General features: G+C 40.7%; 1 protein-coding gene across 7 annotated transcripts in view; it reads right to left on the reverse strand.

Annotated features, from left to right (window-relative positions):
• The window catches only part of BEND5 (BEN domain containing 5), a 586,011-nt gene that overhangs the window by 8,741 nt on the left and 553,329 nt on the right, over positions 1-23,941 (reverse strand). For 5 of the 7 annotated variants that reach the window (XM_040564872.1, XM_040564871.1, XM_040564873.1 and 2 more), the window contains 3 exons: positions 8,866-8,999; positions 6,847-7,222; positions 116-264 (listed from right to left, as the gene is read on the reverse strand). In XM_040564872.1, coding sequence (XP_040420806.1) covers positions 116-264; positions 6,847-7,222; positions 8,866-8,999 — 659 coding nt within the window. Of the gene's footprint in view, positions 1-115; positions 265-6,846; positions 7,223-8,865; positions 9,000-21,907; positions 22,206-23,941 lie in introns of those variants that run through there. The other 2 variants (XM_040564876.1, XM_040564878.1) reach the window with 2 other exon arrangements.

Raw genomic sequence — 23,941 nt, forward strand, 5'->3', positions numbered from 1 at the left:
GAGAAAGTTTGTACAAACTGCAACCATGCAAAACCCCCAGGAGCATGAAAATTCCACAAGAAAATCACCTGAAGGACATTTACAAACTACTCATGCTGTATTTAATATAAAATACCTTTCCGTTCTCGAGAATATACTTGTCCATTACTGGAACAGGGGCAGGATAATATGTTGATGTATTTGCTTCCTCACTGAAGGTCTTCTGTACCTCAGGTTCAGGCTCAATTGTTTCTGGTTTTACTTTTTCAAGCTCAATGGCAGGTCCTAGACAGTTAAGAAAAGAGAGCTGTCTGCTATCCCAGAGAACATGAAATCAATTATTTCATCACCCGTGGTTAGCATAAAATATCACAGTAGTCAAAGTCATTGTAAAGTTAGAAAGAGCCCAAACCAAAATCCTACTTGAGAACATCAACAAGTAAAAGCAGGATAAGTAACTCTGTCTTATATAGATTAAAATATTTAGTTTATATTTAAATGTTTAATTTTATTCTCAAAATGTAAGGACAATTAGAGATATGGATAAGATTGCTTCAAGGCACACTATCGATATTGTGCTACAATGGCACTGAATTTATAAATCAGAAAGAACAGTAATTCTCCAAATAAGAATTACTATACAGTTATGTAGAAACCTACATAATTTACTGAGATAATTATATAAGTTATCCATGTAGCATTATGTATTTTGTAGAACTTTGAAGTCTCTTTAGATATAACAGATGTATTAAAAATAGTGAGGATCTACAGCAGTGGTACAAAGGAAACAGGCTTAGGCTATTTATGCTAAAGTATCATGCATAGAAAGATTATTCAAACTTAAAAAAACAAAACCAGCACATATTAGAATTTTGATTGTCCAATCTATCCACCACACCGATTTTTATTTTTAAAGTAATCAACAAAAATTAAGCACAGCTTAAGTAATAGAATAATGTTAATCATATGCTTGAGGCTTCAAAAGAGGATAATTATTTTGTCAGTCATCATCTTTTCTTTTCCAGGTCAAATTGACAAAGCGTTCCTGGAAAGGCAGAAGAATAAAATAAAATAATTTGTGAACTGGATTTCATCATTCCATTCATTGCAGCAGCTAAACCAAAAGCTCCGAACCAGCTCCGGCCCCAAGCCTACCCTTGTCTCTTGATGTCCCTAAGCTCCAACAGCAGCTGAGGTTCCAGGCAGGAGGGAGGTTCACTACTACAGCCACGTTGCCAGCTCAGGGCCTGGACACCACAATCATTGCCCCCTTCCAACAGCTATAAGGATAAACTCACCCACGTGTAAGAACTACACTGTACCAGGTATTACATATATTCAACAATTCAATCAGCAAGTCACCATCATGCACCAGCCGAGCCCTGAATTGATCTAACTCTGCAAGTCAGCCTGGCACCAGAACTCATCTCTTGAGTCACGCATCTTAAATAATTCCTGTGCCTGGAAGAACCAAAGTATTCATTCCTCCTACTTCATGCAGTTCATTCACAGATTAGTACACAGTCATATCAGTGTTTCCTTCACTGTTGGTATTTGACATTTATCCTATAGCTTATTCTGCACCTACATAGCTAGCTAAATGTTCTCAGATGACTGCCACTTGATGCTGAGGAACAACTAGAAATTGCCTGGGCAACTCGCATGACCACACAGCAGAGCTACTGAGTGTCTTAAGAGCCATACGCAATGCAACCATGGCGCAACTGAAGAATTGCAGAAAACAGACCATTTGCATTGCAATTTCATAGTAACCTTAACAAGCGCCTGAACTCTTGTGCATATAGAACAGTGAGACTGAAACTTGAAACAAACTGAAATTTCTATACTTGAGACTGCTAAAATGAGTCAGATGGGGGAAAATTTTTGATTGATTGAACCATCCAGAGTCTTTGCACAAATCTTCACGTTGGCAGATGCAGTGACATAATTGCCAGTTTGAACTTAGATGGAGAAGTGAACTTTTAGCTCTTCCTTTAAGAGCACATTCTTCAACAGAGCACTATTTTGAGCCTTCTTCAAGTACATTATTCTTACACTTTGAAAAACGTTGAGGAAGATACCTAAGCATAATCACTTTCTTCCTAGGAGGAAACACTTATCTCAGGTTAAATATTTTAACCTACTATTTAGGTTTTTCACTGTGTGTTTATAGTAATATATTGACAGAGCTGGGATTTGGTTTCCAGAGTTCCCCAAGAAAAATAGCTGATTAAAGTCCCCAGTAACCATAGCTCTAACAGGTCAGAAAGACCTCTATACCAATTCATGCTTTACAGCTTAGAAATCACCAGCAGAAAGCCCTTAAATTGTCTTCATTAATACTCTGCTGATTCTTCTTCCCAAACGGAAATGTACCTCTAACTAGGTAGGCTGCTTTCACTAACTTCTGCAGACTGCATTTTCAGCCCCACATGTTGTGAATTAGACATAAAAAGACATACAACCTGCATTATTGCCTTTGTGCTATTGAATGTTGTGTGCCTGATTTACCATACACCATACTTCAAGTTCTCTCTTTGAAGCTTCATGCTCTGTATCTTATTGTAAAGAGATGAATGGGCAGGGACATAAAAAGCAGGCTTAATAATAATCATAGAATCATAAAGGTTGGAAAAGACCTTCAAGATCATCCGGTCCAACCGTACCCCTACTATCAATAACACCCACTGAACTATGTCCCTAAGCACCACGTCCAACCTTTCCTTAAACACCCCCAGGGACGGTGACTCCACCTTGGGCAACCTGTTCCAATGTTTGACTGATATATTAGTATTTAATAATTTCTGAGAAGAAATGTCTCCTAATTTCCAACCTAAACCTCCCCTGGAACAATTGAGGCCATTCCCTCTAGTCCTATTACTTAGTTATCTGTGAGAAGAGGCCGACCCCCAGCTCCCCACACCTTCCTTTCAGGTAGTTGTAGAGAGCAATAAAGTCTCCCCTGAGCCTCCTCTTCTCCAGACTAAACAACCCCAGTTTCCTCAGCCACTTCTCACAGGACTTGTGTTCCAGGCCCTTCACCAGCCTCGTAGCCCTTCTGTGGACACACTCCAGGGCCTCGATGTCTTTCTTGTAGGGAGGAACCCAAAACTGAACACAGTACTCCAGGTGAGGCCTCACCAGAACAGAGTACTGGTACTTATAACGTACTTATAACGTACTTATTACGTATGGATCATGAAAAAATGAAGACAGTTCTTCAAAATGCAACAAGGACACAAATGTTTTATTGCAAAAATCTTTCTCCTTCTGATTGTAAAGTTTCCCTGAGAGGCCACCAACTTCAAACGTTGTAAGAAGAGGCAAAAGGCTTCTCTTTAACACCTCTTGAGCTAACACAGCCTACCAGGATTTGTACAAAAACAACAGGAGTCTGAGAAGTGGTAATATTTTATAAACAATATTTACTGTACTCTTACTAGACAGAAACGTGGCCTTTTTTTTTTCCTCATCAAAAAGCCAAACAAACCTAGAGAAGCTGAATAATAGTAATTCCTTAAGCGTGTGGTATGACACAAATACCATTTCATTCTCCCTATCCTGTTGTCAGTCCCAAGACTTTGTAAATTACATCACTGAAAAGACCTTGATAAAAATAACTACTTTGTGACTGAATGAAGCTGGATACACTCTCAGGCTTTAAAGCAATGTTAATTCTTAGCAGTGCAATGCGGAAATGCAGTATGTATCAGAGAGAAAACTACACCAAAACATTATCCCTGCTACAACTTCACGATTTCTGGTCATGTACAATCATAGTAAACTGTACCTGTCGTACTCTGAGACCCCCTACTTCTAAAAGTTTTTGAAATTCTCATCTTCTGTAGTCTAAGGACTATTTAAAATTAGGCCTACAGGAAAGAGTCATTGACGTAATTCTCTAAATCACCCCATTATCTATTAGTACAAACAGGGCAAATTAGTGCATTTTCAGGTGCAACAGAGGAAAGAAAACAGAAAAGGCCTATGATCACAAGGCTTCCTGATCTCAAAGCAGGCAAGGGAAAAAGAGGCTTTGGCTGTGCACGTTCTTCATGAAGTTTGGGCGAGGGATACCGTAACCTCTTCCACTACTGTCAGCCTTTTCCCCCCACCGCACTGAGGCCTAGAGCCCTGGTCAAATGCCCATGTCCTCCAGGAAGTGATCTGTTGGGCAACAGTATACCAAAATCATAAAAAAATCTTCAATATTACCCTATGGATCAGTAGTGATTTCACTACTGTCATTTGCCATAGCTGTTTTCAAGGTTCTTTAAAGCAAACAGCAATTCAGTGTCACCACATGAAAGATGAAGTACTCCACTCTTTCCACCCGAGTGGCTCAAGTTCTAGTAGCAGAGATGAAGGGCTAGGTCTGGAGCAGAATACGCTGACTTCTAACTTCTCACTGAAATCAACATATTGATGGGAAATTAGAAGACTGAATACTTGACTGAATGTTAGCTCAAGAGGGTATTCTATATTTGATCTGCAAGTTTAAAATGGCAACAGGCACGCGTTTCCCACAGCTGCAATTCATCAGCACAAAACAGCTGTCATCTCATGCAAAGAAATCAGAAGTCTCCAAGGTGAAACAGAAATGCAATTAGTTTGCATTAAGTCCAGCCTGCTAGAAGTAAAGCATAACATAAATTACATGTAATTTGAAACTCTAGGTTTAAGAGATCACCACAACAACTGAAGATAAATTCAGGATGTAATATATTTTCTGAACAATTTTCACAGATTATTCACATACTCAAATATACCTCATTTATAAAACTGTAATGTAAGGAAGACTAAACAAGTCTTTATATATCTATTTCTTGATTAAAATTAGCACTTTTTCAGACTGTCATCAGACTCTCTAATTAATAACTTGCTGAAGATGTCTCCCTGTCTAATCTTTCCAGAATTTTGTATTGATCTCTCTAGAACTGGGTTGTTTCACTATGGGGCTACAAGGAAAGGCAATAGAATTAACAGCAGTTAGTACATCGAATTATCACATCACACACACACACGACACAGCCCATACGACCAAATTCTAACTTTGTTGTCCATGAAAAGTTCCATCAAACTCCAAAGGGATCCAGGACAGAACCCACCTCCATAATGTTTTAATGTTACAAATAATTATTACAAGGGATTTCTGGAAGTTACTGATAATTGATATTCGCCCAGGTATGTGATTAAATTAAAAGAACTTGTCTTCAATGGAATAAAGATGTATCTTCAACTGTAAAGCAGGTGGCAGACTGATACAATTGAAAATCTGGCCCAATACTTGGAGCGAAGATTCAGATTTTTTTTCAGTGCTTTTTCAATTTTTTTTTTTCTTCTAAGCTTTCTTGACTTGGCTCAAGTAAAAATGCAACCCTCATTTCTTAAAGTGAAAGAAACGAGACAGAATTCAGAAGCTGCCTTCATTTCATTGCTGGTCTCACCACTCAAATTGCTGTCAAGTCAAATTGGTATTTTACACTGTTCAGCCCCATTGCCTACTAACATCTGGCTGGTGCTCCATTCACATAAATTCTAGTTAACTACTTGCAGATGAAGAAACATCTCTCCATCCAAGGAAAATTTTTAGAAAGCTCACTGGAATCTACTGCCAACCACATTGTGTTTTGCAGATTGTGGAAATCTTGCCTATTTAGTTTTATTTAAAAAGTTAACTATAATGTTTATAATAAGTAATGACATTTTAATTATGCACAGCGTAACAATGATGAGCACTCACAATCAAATACCCAGTGTAAATCTTCAGCAGCTACTTTGAGAACCTGGCTCCAAATTTGCAGACACACCTTAACGCATGCTACAGCACAGGCACATGCTCTCTCGGGTTCAGGTTTGTACATGAATGGAATTCGGACCCCCATGCATTGCATGCATTCGTTCAAGTCAAGTAGAAGAGCCAATATCCAATTTACATGCAAAAATTAATTTTCCAGATACACAAACGCAGACATAAGACACAGCATGCTAAGTTTGGATGCATAAATTTTAACCAAGTTTCAGTCACCAAGCAAATCTCCTTCAACACAACAGTACCACATTCTAACAGCAAACAAATATAAATCAGTAAAATATTTGAAGGTATTCCACGGTACCATCTTCAATGAAAATGATGAAATTTTTATTTTGTCTTTTTTCCCATTTATTCCAACATAACCGTTAAATAATTGTTATAAACCAAAACAAATTAGCAATTGATTCAAGATATTTAAATTTTAAATCCAAATTACACAAACCTGTATTTTGTAACAAGTGTTGATAATGGGACACTAATATAGAATGGTTTTTAAATTATCCTTTAACAATCCACTATTTTTCAAATAGCACGGCTGTTTATAGCCACTGCTAAAAAGCCCAGGTGTCTATCACATTCCAATGTACTACTAATGGGAAGAGGGGGCATAAAATGGAAGGTAACACAGTCACTTACATAACAAAAAACAAAATCCCTAACTGAAAGGAATAAATTTTTTTAGCCCAAATATTCATTGCACTGCCTTTTCTTTCTTCTTTTTAAAACTGGAACATATTGGCATATTTTGCAGATGAAACTTTATTATCTTTTTCAGCATATACTGGGAGTTCAGAGACCTGTTAAAATACAGCTGCTTAAAATGGAACTCTGATTCAACCAAACCAGCACAAAGACCTCTACTATTATTAAAGAAAAACCCAGACATACAGATCATACAAATTCGACATATATTGTACAGCCATAGCAGAAAACCCTTTTAACATTCAGTGTCCAGTTTAACAACCACTGCTATTCTTCAAAAATGTTTCCATTACTATTGATCACACTTGCAAAATTCATTAAAACTCTTCCCATTTAAGTCCGGCACTTACCACTACCTAGTCTTAGAAGCAGTACATCCTGGAGTCTCCTGTTCAAGTCTCTGAGCTCTTTCATTTCTGACACGAGTGCCCCATACTCCTTTAGCTTCTTTGCCTGTTGCACAAGCTGTCTCCGCGTTCTCTCAAGCTCCTGTTGAATGTGTCTCATTTCTTCTTGCTGCTGTTGGTAACTCCTCAGCAATTCTTCATAGAGAATCCGAGGAACTACAGCATCGTCCATGTTGTTCATCCCTTCTGAAGTCTCCATAAAAGCCTCCTCAGGGCTGGAAGTATTACTGAGACTCATCCCATTTTGTTTTTCAAGGCGAGCAACAACTGCTTCGATGCTTTTGTGTGTACCTTCACTTTGTTTCCTCCCATCTTGCCTCTGCATGTTACAATAAAAATAAATAAATTAGGAGTAAGATTTAATACAAGTTAAATTCTACAGATTTGTGAACCGTTCATATTCTTTTTCTTTCAAAAAAAGGCAAGACAGACCGCCTGCAAAACTGTTCTGCCTAACAGATTTTTATGGAGACAGACCTCTTAACTATCATGCACGCGTAATTCAGCTTAATGCATATACGAACTTCTGAGGCTGTTACAGGCCTTTGTTTCTGCATTTGTGAAACACTTGCAAGCAAGCTGAGTGTATATAGGTCACTTGATTCCATACACAAAGATAATTTCTTTAAAGAAAATACTGGATCTGGATCTCTTTTCCTTTAGAGTTTACGCCTAACATCTAGGTTTCCTACAACAATGAATTTTCTGGTTAGAGAAACAATCAATTATGTCCTATGTTTGTCACCTGTAAAAACATCAGAGATGAAAGGAGCATACCACAGAAAGCTGTTTTGCACACAGAGGGACTGTCCTTCCCACACTTTAGGAATCAAACCCTTCTCTGGCTATTCCTCTAGTACATCACCCAACTACTTGATGCAAGTTAACACTATCAGAACACACTGAGAGGGAATTGTAAACACTGAAGCTGGAGACAGAATGTATCATCTAGTCTCATTTCCTTGATTCACTGACTCCTTCTATATTAGTACTGCATTGCAGAGGCTTCATCTCCTTTGGACTCTTAACAGAAATTTACCTTCAGTCTTCTAAACAAAATCCAAACCCTACAAATTAAAGCGCACATCTTTTCTGGGGCCAGGATAGTGGTATTAAAATGTAACAGCATAGGTAAAAGTCACTAAGTTTTACTGGCCAAATACAGAAAAAGCATTTGACTTCCAAGCAACTGCAAGGAAAGCAAATGTAGCTCATAGGTTAGAGACAAGAAGCTGACACTATCAATTCCCATACCACAATATCCATGAGTAATGTGGCAGAAAATAAGATTATTTGATGTTATGCCTGCTCCACGCATGCTCTAAAAAAAATGCTGGCCCACCATAAAGAAACATACTAGTATCACTCCCGCATCTGCAAAACACATGAAGCCACAGAGCAGTATGTTATTCTGAAGGCTGGCAGACTTTTAAAGAAATCATTCGATATCGAAAAATAAATACAGTTACATAGTGGGTTTCTGTCATCTGGACCTAAAAATGCAACTGGCAAAAATAATGGAGGGATGCTGTCTCATCAGTCTGTCTTCTCACCCACTGCTGTATTTGGGAAGTCTCAGAGCACCCCTTCCAACTCCAAACAGGCGGAGCACAATAGGTCACAAGTGCCACTGCAAACTGCTCAGCATTCATGCAACTGGTCATTTTTAAAGCATTCTGGGCAAAGCGAAAGAATTGTTTCAAAAAATCTCAAATGGCAATTAAGCTGTGCAGACCGTATAAACAGGAAAATGTTTGCAAATGAATCAGTTTTCTGAAAACCCATATCCCATCCCCCCACCCCCAATTTGACCCAATTACAACAAACACAATGTTTTAATGGGATCAAAAGCAGGCCTGGAATTCTTAAGCTACAACAGCTGTGTATGCCCCAAGAACTTCAAAAAGGAAAAAAAAAGGAGGGAGGGGGAGGAAAAGGAAAAAAAAGGAAAGACTTCAGTACCTTACTGTGTCTAAGCTCCACATCTTCTTCCCCATAATCTGTAACCTCCCCAGCTTCTTCTACGTGATTGAGAGAGAGTTTGGGGATTTTAATTTTCTTCTGCATCACACTGTTCTCAAGGTCAGTTTTGTCCTCTAAAACGTATATTGAAAATAAAATTGTTACATTAATCAGTGTTCTTACTTCCAAATGCTACATGACTTAGGCAAGAACAGTTAAAAAATAAATAAAGAAAAGTTTCCCATGCTTCAATCCCCTCAAATTAATCCACGGTGTCACTCAACTGATAGCCACTGACAATTCTAGAGTTTCAACAGGAGATTGATCTGGCCAAACACAAGAGTAAATAATTGTAAAATGCCAAGCTAAATTTATAAGAGTCATCAAAAGTTTTAACAAGTAGGTAGTACTATCACTGAAGTAAGAGTTAAAGATGCTGTAAATAAGACAACTTCCTACAAAACATTTGTATTGCTTTATATTATATTTACCAACAGTATTTTCATATTCAGTATCTGTTGCTACAGTTCAAATTCTGTTTAGGTTTAAAACGAAAATAAGCTTGGTAATTTACCCTGCACTTTTATCTATCATCTGTGAGCAGTACAGATCTATTTGCAAACATGGCAGATTCTACTGTTCTGCAACGATCAGGGCAGGAAAAGTGGATGCTGCAGGACACATTGAATGGGCATTGCAGCAAAGCCTGCACGTGGACCAAATCTGTATCAAAATCATTACATGACCCCTACTTCATTAGTTAACAGTATTAATCCTTTTCCTTCAGAGACATATGAAACCAATAAATGGTCATATTAACCTTTGAATCTCATACAAAAACGAAGTAAAATGTTTTTGAATCTGAAAGGTTCTAAAATTTCTAAAAATTAAGTAATTCAAAGCATCCTCCTAAAAATAAGTTTGAAAAATTTTAATATTCCTGAAAAGCTGCAGAGGGGACAGGGAATCTAGAGTATGGTCCTCCCCAGGTGTGCCTGTGATCTGTAAAATTACTGCAGAGCAAACAAGGTCTTAATAAAAGCACAAGCTTGTCTACCTGTTCAAGACATTGACAAGGAGAGATGCATTTAAACTCTGAAGCATTTTATTTGTGCACTGGAGGTCTATGAATAAGAAAATATTTTGAGTCTTCTTATCCACCTGCAAACTGTATTTCAGAAATGTCCCATGAATGTTTTTGAAAGTGCCAATGAGGATGGCATTTCTGAGTGCTCAGTTGCATTGACTTCTGCTTTCTCAAATTAGCATCTCTCCACAGGACCTCAGAATGGTTTGTGTTGACAGTGTAGAAAAGGGAAACAAAGGTAAATCACTGTTTAATGAGAAGCAAGGCATTCATTAGAAATGAATTACACAGATGAATGCAATTCATTTTGTTACAGATAGAAATGGATCTCTTGTAGGCAAATGGTGATATTACAGCCCAAGGCTATGTAAAAAGAATAGGCACAGAAAATGCAGAATAAGACATTAGACAACCTGAAATGAAATGCAGATGGTAGCAATAAATACTAAGACAGATGCAAAAAAGAAACAGATAAACAACAGAAAAACAGCTAGGCTTATTTTAGATCATTCTCTGTTCCCCAGATCACCACGGATGCTTATCCCAGTAAAACAAAAGGCAATCCAACTGTTTCAGTTTTGGAAAAAACAAAAACAAACAAACAAAACACACACACACAAAAGACAAAAACCTGTATTTTCATTTATCTGGAAAATGTAGGTTCATCAGAAGAGTGAGATAGCTCACTTCTACTGTCAGAGAAGAAAATGAGAGCTCTTATCTAAAAACCTAAACATTTAGAGACTGAAAGACAGGCTGGTGGGTACTGGCATCTTCACAGAAGGACAGAAGTTCAAAAACCCATACTGAAGGAAAAAAAAAAAAAAATACTCTTTTCTGTGTCTCTATACTTTGGGCTACCTGATAGATTGAGGATTCCTTTGAGCACACACTCACTGCAGAGCCAGCTTCTCCAGGTTGCTTTGCCAAATCATCTCCCACAGAACATGCAGATGAATTCCTTCTGCACTTAAAGGATGTAGATCTGCTTCTATGGTCTGAAATAACCCTTGGCCTCATAACAAGATGGACACGATCCAATTGCTTCACAGTTATCTAAAGTGTCTGCTGGCAACTGCCTGAGGTCAACACTAGCCAGAACCCCAGGCAAACTGGAAACAGACCCTGGCCACTCTTTGGCCAGGGAAAAGAAAGCCTTGAAACAGCCACGGGAAAGGGTCTCCAAGGAGTAAGTGCATGTGCAGACTACAGTCAAGTCAGCAAATACTGTCTGACAAATAAAACAACACTAAAATAAAAACAATTTGGAAAACAGAAATATTTATCTTTGGTTTTGGCTTTTTATTTTTTAAGTCAACTTACAGAGATTAAGAACTTATTTAGTACTCTGAACAACAGAAATGAAAGAAAATACCTAGCTTGGGGGTCAAATAAAGCTATTTGAATTCTTCACTCTCCATTCCCCTCCCAATTTCGCAGTTTGTCTGTGAAATCTGTATTTGCAAAACTTTACAGGTGGACTGAAGGTACAAAGTTTATTTATAAGTCCTTACAAATGCTTCGTTTTTAAATTATTGGTGCAGAACTACCAACACAGGTCTCTCACGTTTGACAAAACTTTTCATGTGACTCTTTGATTTTACTGCTTAACCTGTAAATGAGCCAGTAAGCTGAAGAACTTTTTTCCCCACATGCACTAAATTTGAAGAGACAATGGTAAAAATGCATTTATGTAAATTAAAGCTCAGTATTTTTTCATTTACTTTATGAGCTAACATTATGTTCCCCTGTCTTCCAATGGAATTACATATAATATTTTCTTACATATGTTCAGCTCTTTCTAGGCTTATTTAAACCTAACACAATTCATCCAGTGTGTTGGATATGAAAGGTCTTTTGTTTTTCCTTTTTTTAAGTGCATTTCTAACCTCTGTTGTCTTCCACATTAGCTGCAGACAGAGCCAGAAAAATCTCATTCTAAATTTGAGGATAATACTGAAGTACTGGCTCGTGTTCTGTAAATATTAATGGAATTTGGGAAGGGGAGGGAGGGAAGTGAGAGTAGACCAGGGGGAGGAGAATTATGAACGTGCCTTTCGAGCAGTTCTCCTTAGGCCTCCGTTTCTGCTGTTGTGCAAGCCTACAAAAGACAAGGACAAAACAGGAATCCAGCAAAATGCAAAACACGCACAAATTCTGAGCCAGAAGAAAATCAGGATATGAACCTAAATGACTGAACAAGATGCAATTCAGTGACTGCAGCCACAGAACACGTTAAGAAAGTGAAAGGCAGTCCCAGAAATGCTGTCACTGTGAACCTTCTTTGCAATTATGTGAATCATTTGGCTAGACTTTGTCCCCAGTCATTTAAACCTCGCTACAAGTTAAACATTATACCTTCCCTTGGATGGCCACAAGCAGATTGCCATGAAGTTGTGCTTACTGTTTTTTCTATACGTGGAATAAGTGATTTAGCAAAACCAGCTGCTGAGAACTAGCACTTAACACAGTTAATTAGGTACCTGTAACAAAATAAACTCTGCAGAACTGTGGTGCAAGCATGGACAACACTGAAACCCTCTGTCCTTTAAGAACAGACATGCTGGAAGACACACGCCCCGATAAATTAGGAAAAACCACTTTTGTGCACAGCAGCCACAGTACTAGACAGAGAAAATTATATTTTGTGATTTGGTGGACAGAACCAGAAAGGCTGGGATACCAGAGCTCCGGGAAAAGGTCGGGATGGAGCGATCGTGCCGGACAGCCGTATGGAAGTGCGGGGCTCCTGGGCCAGTGGCCCCAGCCCACACGGATACCCACCAGAGTGCCAAAAAGACAGGGTACCAAAAGACAGCCAACTGCAGAGACATTTCAGGGCGCCTGGGTAGACATCCGGCCTCAGCAGTGCCAAAGGAAAAAAAGGCCAAAAAACCAACCCTGCCTAAGAGAGTCTGTATCAACTCGCGAAGGATAAACTGTTCCTGGAACGCTTTCTTCACAGACCTTCATTTCAGTGTCAGGATGGGAAGATCTAGGCCAAAATGCAATCGCTTCAAGCCTGCAGCAGCAGGGAACTGAGGCAGACAAAGCGAATTTGACAAGGCAGGAAATGAGGTGGTTAAATTCAAGTAAAAATCTGTGAGCGATCTAAAACTGCACACCCTATCCTAGGACATAGAGTACAACTATGAAAATCTCCAAGTCTCCTTAAAACATTCTTTACTTTCTAATTTAGGAGTATGGACTGAAAAAACTAATCCCTTTGAAAAAATAGTTCAAGTGCTGTTTTTTCCACCTTTGGAGTAAAAGCTGGAAAACTAGAGGAAGAGAGCTCTGCACTCTGAGTAGATGAGGGATGGCAGGTCTGGGATCAGTCCAAACAAGCGGCTTGGTGTTGCTATAAATCTTATAATAATAAAATGAGAGAACCTTGAGCAAAATTCATCCTTCCCCTAAGCCTCCAAAAAAAAATTCCACCCCTTGTGGAAAATGATATACTGACAGTTCAAAAAATTTAACATCTCCCTTCCCGTTTTTAGGCATATACCCAACACATATGGGCAGCACCTGCACCAAATTCCCCCACGCTGCTGTGTTGAGCTGCCTCAGTGGTGACTGAGAACATCATCTGCCTCAGGAGGCTCTGCACTACTTACAGAGCACAAGTAGAGAGAGACACTCAAGAACCAAAACAAAAAGCCCACAGGCAAAGGTATAACTTGGCGCTTCAAAACAAATACAGGCACAAAGCACCACAGGCCATGGATTCCTAAGTGCCACTTAAGCACAAATAAACAATAATCAATATTGCTGTGACTGAAAATGAAAACAGCACGATAATATAACAACAACAACAAAAGCAAGCTAGTTTATCTGAAAATGGAAAAAAAGAGAACCATAAATGACATTCTTAGCTAATATACTGCAAGCAAAGAGGAAGAAGAGATCTCAGAAAATGTAACATCCTGCTGGCTCACAAAGTGTTCAGGATATAGAGGAAGAAAAATCTCACAAAAAACACCCCTGGGCTAGAAGCACATGGAGGTTAAGGCCACCACCAAAGCAGAAGAAACTCAGAATGACAACAGTGTACAACACAGGGTAACGGATGGCTGCAGAAATGCAAAACTTAGTTGAAGAAGTAAGTGACGTGCCACCAAACCTGACGCGGGTCAAAGGAGGGCAGTAGGCCGAGAGGCATCCACCAGGTGCTGGCACAGTCAATTCGGTGTTTGGATACAATAATTCACTATATTGTTTTATTTATTTTTACTTTTTTTTCTTCAGATTGGAGTAGAGCTTTGTTGGAAGTCGAAAAAGAGATTCCAGAAAAAAAAAAAAACTGGGCACACTGAAAACACACACATGAAGTACATTTAGTTGGACAGAAATGGTAGGAAAATATCTTGGGCTATCCTAAGCTTAAGCTGAAAGAAAGTTTTCTGCATAAGGATGACAGAGAAGGAAGCTGAAAAGAAATCTGAGTCAACAAGAAAAGTAAGGATTAAAAAGGCAGAGCTAAGAGCTGCCATCATCTGGGCTAACATCACCCCCCAAAATTTAAGAACTAAATACTCCTGCAGCATTTCCCGAGAAAGAGAAGACAGAAACAGACAACCAAGTGACATGGGGAATCTCTTCAGCACAAAAAGAGGGGTCTGAAAGTCAGGGAAGATGACATACCAAGCTACAATGCTGTGACAAAGAGGGCCAAAAGGCACAAAAAGGTAAGGGCATGCTCTGGAGTAGCCAGCCAAAAAGGCTGTTAAATCTTATGAATTTCATTTACGTGAGTTAATAGAAGCCAGAATGAAAATAATTCTTAATGGAATTGGGAAAAGGCAAAATAGAAAGGTCTTGAGGTACCACTTGTTAGGTTAGAAGACTGGTGAGAGGGACAAGGTGCCAGAAGCCTGAATCAAGGCTGCCCGCTGATGATGGGGGGCAAGCCGACGGATGCCTGCCTTGCACACAGGGCCTACAGACCAAAGAGCAAGAGTAAGGAGCAGGACACCTACAATAGCAGAGGACAGAGAATAAAAACAACTTCCACCCCTAAGTTTCATCAGAAATCCTACTTCAAGGCTGGCTCTCCCTCACTAAGAATCAATACAGTAATAAAAATATGTTCGCAGAGAAAAAATATGTTTACGAACCTGCAGCTGCTCTCTCGTAAGACCAAACCCACCACAAAGGAACAAAGGTTGAATCTACACTTTTTTTCTCTAGTGGAACAGAGAGATGCAGTTTAATACTGCAAAGAGTGAGACTGTATCAGTGTGGACACCTATTTGAAGTCTTGTTTCTAAAAACAAGACAACACCCAAGTATTTTATAACACCCTCCTTGTGCACATGTTCATTTATCAGCAGATTGCTCAGATTTGCTATTTGAATATCAGCCCAAATTCAGATTTGTACTGCAAGAAAAAGTGAATTATCTTTCTTCTTACATTTCATATTGATAATACAAAGTATTTCTTAATTCAAAAGTTAATAAAAAGTCTCTCCAACAATAATTAGCCAAAGCAACATGGCTAAAAAACAAGACTCTGGTAGAAATAATTATCATTCTTTAGTAACAAAATTGTTTCTTCCATTTAATTTCTTAGTAGTATTAGAATAGTACTCGTTGGCAGTAGAAATTAATGGAGCTACAAGATCAAGTAAAGAAAAGACATCAGGCTGAGAAACAATTTGTTTTTTTTTTTCTCCTCTTTTTAAACTAGAGTGAGGAGAACTTTAATCCTGGATCCAATATTTACTTAAATACTGACCTTGAATAACTCAACCTCTCTCAATGTCTCCATCTACCCCATTGAAGTGTTGTGCAGTTTTGTTAATATTTGTACAATACCCTAAGCATGTCAAACATAAAGGATTATGGCTATTTTCAAGCAGCTCTCTTAATCCTTTCTGAAACAAATACAATAATACATTATTACCATTAAATTAAAACAGAAACAAACTAAAAACAACCTTTAGAGCAAGTAGAATGTTAAAAAACGATCCTTTAAAGCCTTCATCTGTACCTGTATAGGAAACTCAACTATGGGAATTACTTTTCAGAAGCTTGGATGTGATAAATATTTTATAAAAACAAAATTTTATTACGAAAGCCATTTTTTTCTCAAAAAGTTCAAGAGTTCACTTAAAGAGATCATCATCTCAACGACAGCTAGAGTTTGCCAATCTGCCTGCCCCAGCCAATCAGTCTGAATCACACTGAAGAAAGGTATTAGGACCAAACCCTAATAATGATTTTCCGATCAAAAAGGCCACGAAGCAGTGGAGATGCTGCCCACCATCTATTCAAGCAAGGAATAAAGCAGCAGCCTACAGGAAACTCTCCAGGAAACCTCCACAACTCCCTCTGACTGAGGAATGAATTGCTATGGAAATAGCAGGTAGATTCATGAATTTTTTTAGTTTACATACAGAAATTATGATGTGGTTCAGGCTCTACTATTTTTAAAAGGTTTATTAAAAAAAAAAACGAAAAACACCAGCAAATAGTTGACTGCACATAGGCAATTCACTGGAAAAAATGTTTTACAGTCAAATTAAGAAAACAAAAACATTAACTTACATTAATTCCCCTTTTTACTCCCTGCAAATTTTAGCATATTTTAATTAGTAAGCGTTAGTTACCATAGCTACCATCACCACACTACCTTTGAAGTCAACTTGATTAAAATCCTGAAATTCATACTTTTATTGTACCATAGTTAAGCTTATACAACATTTACAAGCTTAACTTGTGTTATGTGGCGTAAGGTACATACAAGGATCAAGAGAAATAACAGCACTATAGGTGACCTGTATGCCTGAGTGTCATAAAAATATGTAAGTAAATGACTTCTGACTGTTCAGAAGCAAAAAGCAAATGTGACTGAGGAGCAAGCAGGTCAATTGAGAATGGTTTAAGAACAAAAAAAGATATTTCCTTCTGGAATAACTGCAGAGATAAAGAAAAAAAAACTAGGGGGTAAAATCTTCTTGCACAGACACATTCTTTTTAAACGCCTTTTTACTGGCACTTTATGCTGCTGATGACATACAGCGATAACCATTATCATGAGGGTTACAGGCTACAGTTTTAAAAGTTCCCTTTTTTTTTTTTTTTTTGGCTTTGTGCTAATGTGCCCTATTAAGACTTCAATGCTGAACATACAGATATGATAAAGATGTGCCTTTGTATAAACCCTTTATATCTCAGACACGCTCCTACAGTACAATTTAGAAGAAAGGGGGGAAAAGTAACAATCCACCCTTCATCTTGAAATAGTTAAGAATAAAGCGGAAATGGATCAAACACAAGATGAGCGCGAAATGCGGCTTTCAATATTCTTTATGAATACCACCACGCTTGTATTCAAGTGGTATGAACACTACCACGTTGTGTTGAAGAGTGTGATGTGGTTATTCTGTGACATGCACGCAAAATGGTTTGGTGAGCCTCCGCACCTCAAATATCACAGCAGAAAGTAATATAGAAAAATATATACATGTATATATATACACGTATGTATATAAATTAAATCTAGACCATATTTTGAACAAGTTTGCTTCAGCAGCGTGTGCCCTGCTGGGCTTAGCTCCGCTCAGTGACTAGGGGAGGGCCACTCACAAGGCAAGACCCAACGCACAGGTGGGAAGAGACACGTGTTGATGCCCTGGAGCTCTAAGTCCCAGTCAGCCCATGGACACTCCAGAACTATCCGAGGAAAAAAAAAACAACACTAACAAACAAACAAAAAAAGCAGCCTGGGAGGAGCCACGACTACTACTGGAAGGCTTCCTACAGCACTTCTTTACTTGGGGTCACACTGGGAATACCCAAGAAGCAGTTGCATGAGTTGCACATCATGACAGGAAACAGACCTAGAGCTTTCTAGGAACAGAAAAGTTAGCAGATACCACAACAGCTCATTCAGTCTGCAGGTTGCCCTGTGTCTGAGCATAGGCTGCCACACGGGCACGAGGTGGGCACCGCTACGCCCTGCTCTGCCTACTCCAAATAGTACAAGGAATAACCAAAAAAAATGCACAAAGAACAAGAAGCCTACAGAAATACAAATGAAAGCTTCAGATGAATTTTACACATCCAGATCACTTCCTGACCTAAATTTTGTATATTCTTCGGGTAATCTAAAATCTCATCCTGTAAACTTTCACCTGCTCCAGCACTTGACAGTACCTTCCCTCCAGCACCTATCCAAAGTAGGCAGCTTCAACTTGTTCGGGTGCATCCACCCTCAAACTTACTCCAAACTCAGCAACAGAATTGTGTAATTTAAAATTGTTCTGGGAACAGAGATTTTACAACCTTCTGAAATACAAAGCAAATTAGCTCATGATGAGCTGCACTGGCTTTTAAAGATTTTTTTTTTTAAATCACCTAACCTATTTTAACAAAAAGTGGAGCATAACATTTTATAAAGGAGAAAGAAAGAGTAAGGGTGCATGCAGGTATTAACATGTCTGCAGTAGCAGGTAGGGAACTGCAGTAAGAATCTGATGGAGATGAGTTTGCTACAATTGTGTGGGTGGGAAATGTTAAGGACAGCAGGTAGAGAAAATAATTTACTGTAGTCATGAAAGAATGTATTAGAAGGTAGTCCCTATTAGCTTGTTAACAAAAACAACCTGAAGTATTAAACTTTTTAAAAGTCCCTGTACCTCTGCTTGTTCCACCTAATACTCATCACTTTGTAAAGCCAGGAAAGGTTCCTGTAAGGTCATCTAAGAATCATACGAGCTCCTATAAGGTGCATGCACTTATAGACAAAACTGCCAGTGACTATATTGGACAGCAGTGGAAAAAGTTGCAAGTGGCACACATATTTCAACACTAGGGACTGGAAAACAGCTTGTCAGCATTTTGACAGAAGGACACAAAAGAAGAAAAAAGGAGAGATGTGGATGATCAGAAAGACAGACTCAAACTTCTTCTGAAAAGCTGTCTACTATTTTTGTATTCTCGATGAGAAAGACCAGTTAACATGTCAGCTCCAAATCTGCTTTACAGTGCAACTCTAGCCTGCTGAGCTGTATTTTCCATTCAAGAGGTAAATAAAATGATTCCTTCATTACTACGTAACATCAGTTGCCTATTAACCAAATGCTGAACTTGTTGTGGAACAGAACGTTCATTTCAGTATGCCTTCTATGGCTCAAATATCTACAGCTGTCCTAGTTTGGGGTTAATTAACCTTCCCAGCTTTAGCGTTAGTCTTGGGCTAACTTTTGAAGAAGTTGAAGGTTCCCAAACCAGTGCATGCGGCCACCACCAGCAGGTCCCAACCACACGCACACAGGCATGAGAAAAGCGCACAGCTGCTCCCAGCTTGTCTATCACTGCTGTCGTACTACTACATATTGCTTATTACTGAAGTATCCAGAAGAAGACAGTATTTATCCCCCCAACATACCAAGTCTGTCACAATTACGTGACGCTCTAAGCATGCCCAACATACTACCCTTTAAAAGAAATAAGAAAATTGTGATACCTTTACATCAGTTCCCTCTGCCCTGCAGCGTCAATATATTTCTCACAGGTGTGCAAGTTTCCCAACATTCAACCTCACCACAAAGGATCAGAGAATTGCTTCTAGACTCTCTCAAATCAAGACAATTGTTTCATGAACTATCTACACAAAGAAAGCTCCAATAAAAGTTTGTACTATGGGCATGAAAACGTATTTATCCCTGGTGAACTCCTGCTGAACATAAGGAGGATAAGAGTCTTAAAAGTATCGTTTTAAACAACGTAGAAAAGGAAAACTTGTTTCAAAAGAAAAATCATGACGCTAATCTATAAAAGTTGAATTGGTCACTATACACCAGAAATTCTGCTTAAGGGTCTTCATGTAAGATCAACTTTTCTCCCCAGTGTTTATAACCACTCTAAAATAAACGCCAATACTAAATATTTGGGGAGAAAGTGACAACTTTAAAAGTAAGTAATCCTTTGCGTGTATCATATGTTGAATTCGATTACAGTATCTTTACACGGTGGAGGGAGGAAAGAAGAACAGAAGTTAGCATTCAGGTGAGAAGTTCTCTAAGGAGGTAAATCACAGATATAGTCAGGTATATTGAGATGCGACAGATGTGATAAAGACAGTTGTATGTTTCTTTGTGTTCCTGGCTCACTAGGAGAACCTCCTGGAGAAATTAAAATCTCTGAGGAGCAATTAGTGCAAACCACTAGTATAAGTAACAAGTCTTGCTCCCTGGAGGAAACAGCATTGGTTTGTTCTGGCTCAAGAGCGATGAAGCAAAGAGAAACTGGGTAGAAGACAACTTCTCTTAGGTACAACCTGTCTAGAACGAGGAAATTGACAAAAGTAGGAGCACTTTCTGCTTGGTTCACTACTTGGCAAACTGATGCAACCTGGTAGGCTCACCATGTGAGCAAATCGGCTTTTAGTTGAGAACTTCTCTGACATTTAACTTGCGTTGAGATGAACGTGGTGCACTGAAAGGGTGCTGCTGCTGCAGTTCCCCAGTAAGAAAGAGGAAGGCGAACTCCACGTGGGATATCTTTGAGAAGAGGCCAAGTAAAGCCCAAACAGCGATACCGCTGTCTTCTGTGTATCTTACAAGTAACTTGCAAGAAATATGTCCTATACCAATTCTGCTCTGCTACAGACAGGACACACAGATGACAGGGTGGTGGCACAGGACAACAAAAACTTAGCCTAGTGGGTTCTCCTGCTATCCTGAACTCCTGGAGTGGCAGCTGTTCAGAAACTGGAAAAGCTTTACAGGGAATGATGTACATGCTTGCCTGCTTCTTATTCTTTCCAAGCACCTGCTTGTGGCCACTACTGTAAACAGGACACTGGCACGAGTCGCTGACTCAAGGCCTAAACGGACCGCCAAGTTGATCCACTTTGGGAATTGTTATTTCCAAAAATAAAACTATAATTAAGAAAATACTAGTTTTACGTGACTGTAGCACTAAGCTGCCCTGTTCAGAGACAAGGAGGCACTGCCTTCCCAGGATTCAGTGCCAGAAAGCAGTTTCTGAGGCCCATTCCGCATTTGGGGAAATGGACATAACCAGTATTTCTTCTCCCCAAGTGGAGGGATCAGGATCCGAACCCAGTGTCCCCTTGACTCCTCACAGGGAGGGTCCAACCGTCAGCCACCATCTTCCCACCACGGATGGGACAAGCCCACACCAGCCAGTAAGTTGCTGCAAACAACCTCAAACTTTCTGTGTGCCAACTCCGAGTAGGGCAGTGCGTCGTTGCAAGGCAACTACAGAAAGTCCTCAGGGCAACGTGCTGCGAGACGTGACCTGGGGCCGCGCAGCAGAAGCACCATTTCACGAGGGCTGCCCCCCTTCCAACGGCCAAAAAACGGGTTCACTTCTTAACGCGTGGTTTACGCGGGTGAGGTATGCAAGTTGAACGTGAAACCAGCGCGACGCAGCCAAGCCAAGAGCCCAACAGAAAGGTCTGGCTCCTTTTTTGCCTTCTAATTTGTGAAGTGACTTACACTAACAGCGCGGACATAAAGCAGCACCCCTCCGGCTTGGCAGCGCGCTGCCGAGCCGCAGAGTTACGTACAGCGGGCGCTATAAATACCCCGCGCACCGGCACCTCAACTTCGGGGCCCCCGAGTATGTGTGTGTGTGTGTGTGTGTGCAGGGGGGCTAATTTCACCTCGACATCACCACCAAGACCAGAACCAGGGCCAGGACCAGGTCCAGGACTACCACCAGGAGCAGGACCAGGTCCAGTACCACCAGGACCAGGACACCACGGGCACCAGAACCACGTCCAGGACCATGACCACCACCACAACCACAACCAGGACCTGGACCACCACCCCCACGACCACCCCCAGCCCCAGAGCACCCCCCGTCATGCCCCCCCATCCCTTCCCACCCCCTCCCCCCTCCCTCCCGCAGCGGGGAGGGGGCGGCTGCGGCCCCCCGTCCCCCCCCCCCGTCCCCATCCCCATGCCCGCCGCCCACCTGCCAGCGCCAGAATCTGGGCCTTGTGCAGCAGCAGGCGCTCGCCCCACTCCCCGGGGCTCTCGTCGTCCTCGTCCGCCTCCTCGGGGTTGCGGTACACGGTGTAGACCTTCTGGTTGTCGAAGTCGAGCTGGGACGTGGGGCTGAAGTCCTGCACGCAGGAGACGGGCAACGCGTAGCAGACGTTGTCCTCCAGGAACCGCACAAAGGCGTACATGGTGCGGCGGGCGGGCGGGCGGGGCGGCCGCGCCGGTCCCGCGCTCCCCGCTCTGTTATTGTTCCTCAAAATCCGCCTCTGCGCTCGGCTGAGCTCGCCTGGCCGCGCCGCCAGCCGGCCGCCAGCGCCGGGCTAGACACGAGCAATCCAGCGCGGAGCGCAGAGAGACGGACGGAGGCGGGAGGGAGGGCGCGGGGCCCGGCCCGGGAGGCCCGGCCCGAGGAGGAGGCCCCCGGTTGTGGCCGGTGCTGCGTTTGGCGGCCTGGTGCCCACCTTCCGTTCTGACATTAACGTCTTCAGGATAACCACAACCACTGGTGCTTGTTGGATGAGCGCAGAGCTTCCCCTCCGTCCCCCAAAACACCACAGAAACTCTGCCCGTGTCTGACAACAAAACTGAGGGACTGTGGCATTTTTAGCACAAATTCCCAACACAGTGGGTACACACGCACAGTTATGGATGTTTTCACCTTTCTGTACGAAGAAACAAAGTAGCAGCAGTGCTTAGTCTTCCCCAGGTCTCCAATGCTGAGGTCTGTTTGGCCCAGTCTTGGGAGCAGCCCAACAAGATAGAGAGTTATTTAAAGGCCAAAATAAAATCAGAATGAGTAACAGACAGCGAGAGACGGGCACCTGGCTTTTTGCAAAAAGCCAACACGACCCAAAATATCAACACGGAATTAAACCAAAATACTTTATCTTTCCTGGTTTGCATATCCCTAAACAGTTGCAGTGGCGTCTCTGCCTGTTACACTGAGTTTAACTACACTGAACTTGTTTTTCTTGGTTATCGTTTATAGGCTTCTTAATACATGAGAGTAGACTACAACCTGGAAAAAAAATTAAGTAAAGTTTTCACTGAGCACTGGAACAGAAGGCCCACAGAACTTAACGGAGTCTCCTGCACGCTCAGAGATAACTTGACAGATGTGTGTGGTCATGGGCAGCCAGCTCTAGGTGGCCCTGCTTGAGGAGGAGATTATGGACAAGTTGATGTCCAGAGGTCACAGAACCAGAATATTCTGATTCAAGGTCCCCTCCCTCCTCAGCCATTTGTGAAAGTATCAGAAATGCGTAGCAGAAGTCTGTCTGTCTCAAGCAGCCCGTGAAAACATAAGGAACACATACAGGTATAGTTAAACCGATACGAGTATTTCAGAAACAGGCTGTAAACTTCCCATACAATAATGGCAGCTTTATTATTTTAGCAATTACAGAGTTTTGCAAATACTTCAGTTTAGGATTGGGGATTTAAGCACCAGTACTTTATGTTAACAATAAAGTATTGCCAGACTGGTATGTAATTACAGGCAAATATAAGTCTGCTACAAAGTATGGATGACAAATGTATTCTAGTAGCTAGGCTGCAAGGGAAATGAAATTCCAGCAAAGATCGTGTTGCTGATCAAACAATAACAGCTGCTGTAGCGATCCTCTACCTTGTGTTACAATGGAGGTAGAAGGAGCTGCAGAAAGATGACAGGACAGACTGATGGCTGGAATTACTCCGTGGACGCTGTTAAAATTACATGAAGGACAATTTTGTCCCACTAAGTTCAGTGGCTAGTGAGGGATTCAGTACACTGAGTCTTATTAGGATTGTATTTCCTCTGCAGCTGAAATCTATTAGCAACATCTAAGACTGCTGTTAAAAGGAAAGGAAAACAGAAAAATGGAGAAACTAGATGTAACAGGAGAAACAAAGAGAAGCTAGGGACTCAAAGGTTAGGGTAGATGCGGAAGAGGAAAGATCTCTTCAGGTACCAAGAAGACCTGGGTAATTTCCCCTAATTAAAGAAAACTAAAAGCATTCATGT

This window comes from Cygnus olor, chromosome 8 (genome assembly GCF_009769625.2).
Source record: "Cygnus olor isolate bCygOlo1 chromosome 8, bCygOlo1.pri.v2, whole genome shotgun sequence".
NCBI lineage: Eukaryota > Metazoa > Chordata > Aves > Anseriformes > Anatidae > Cygnus > Cygnus olor.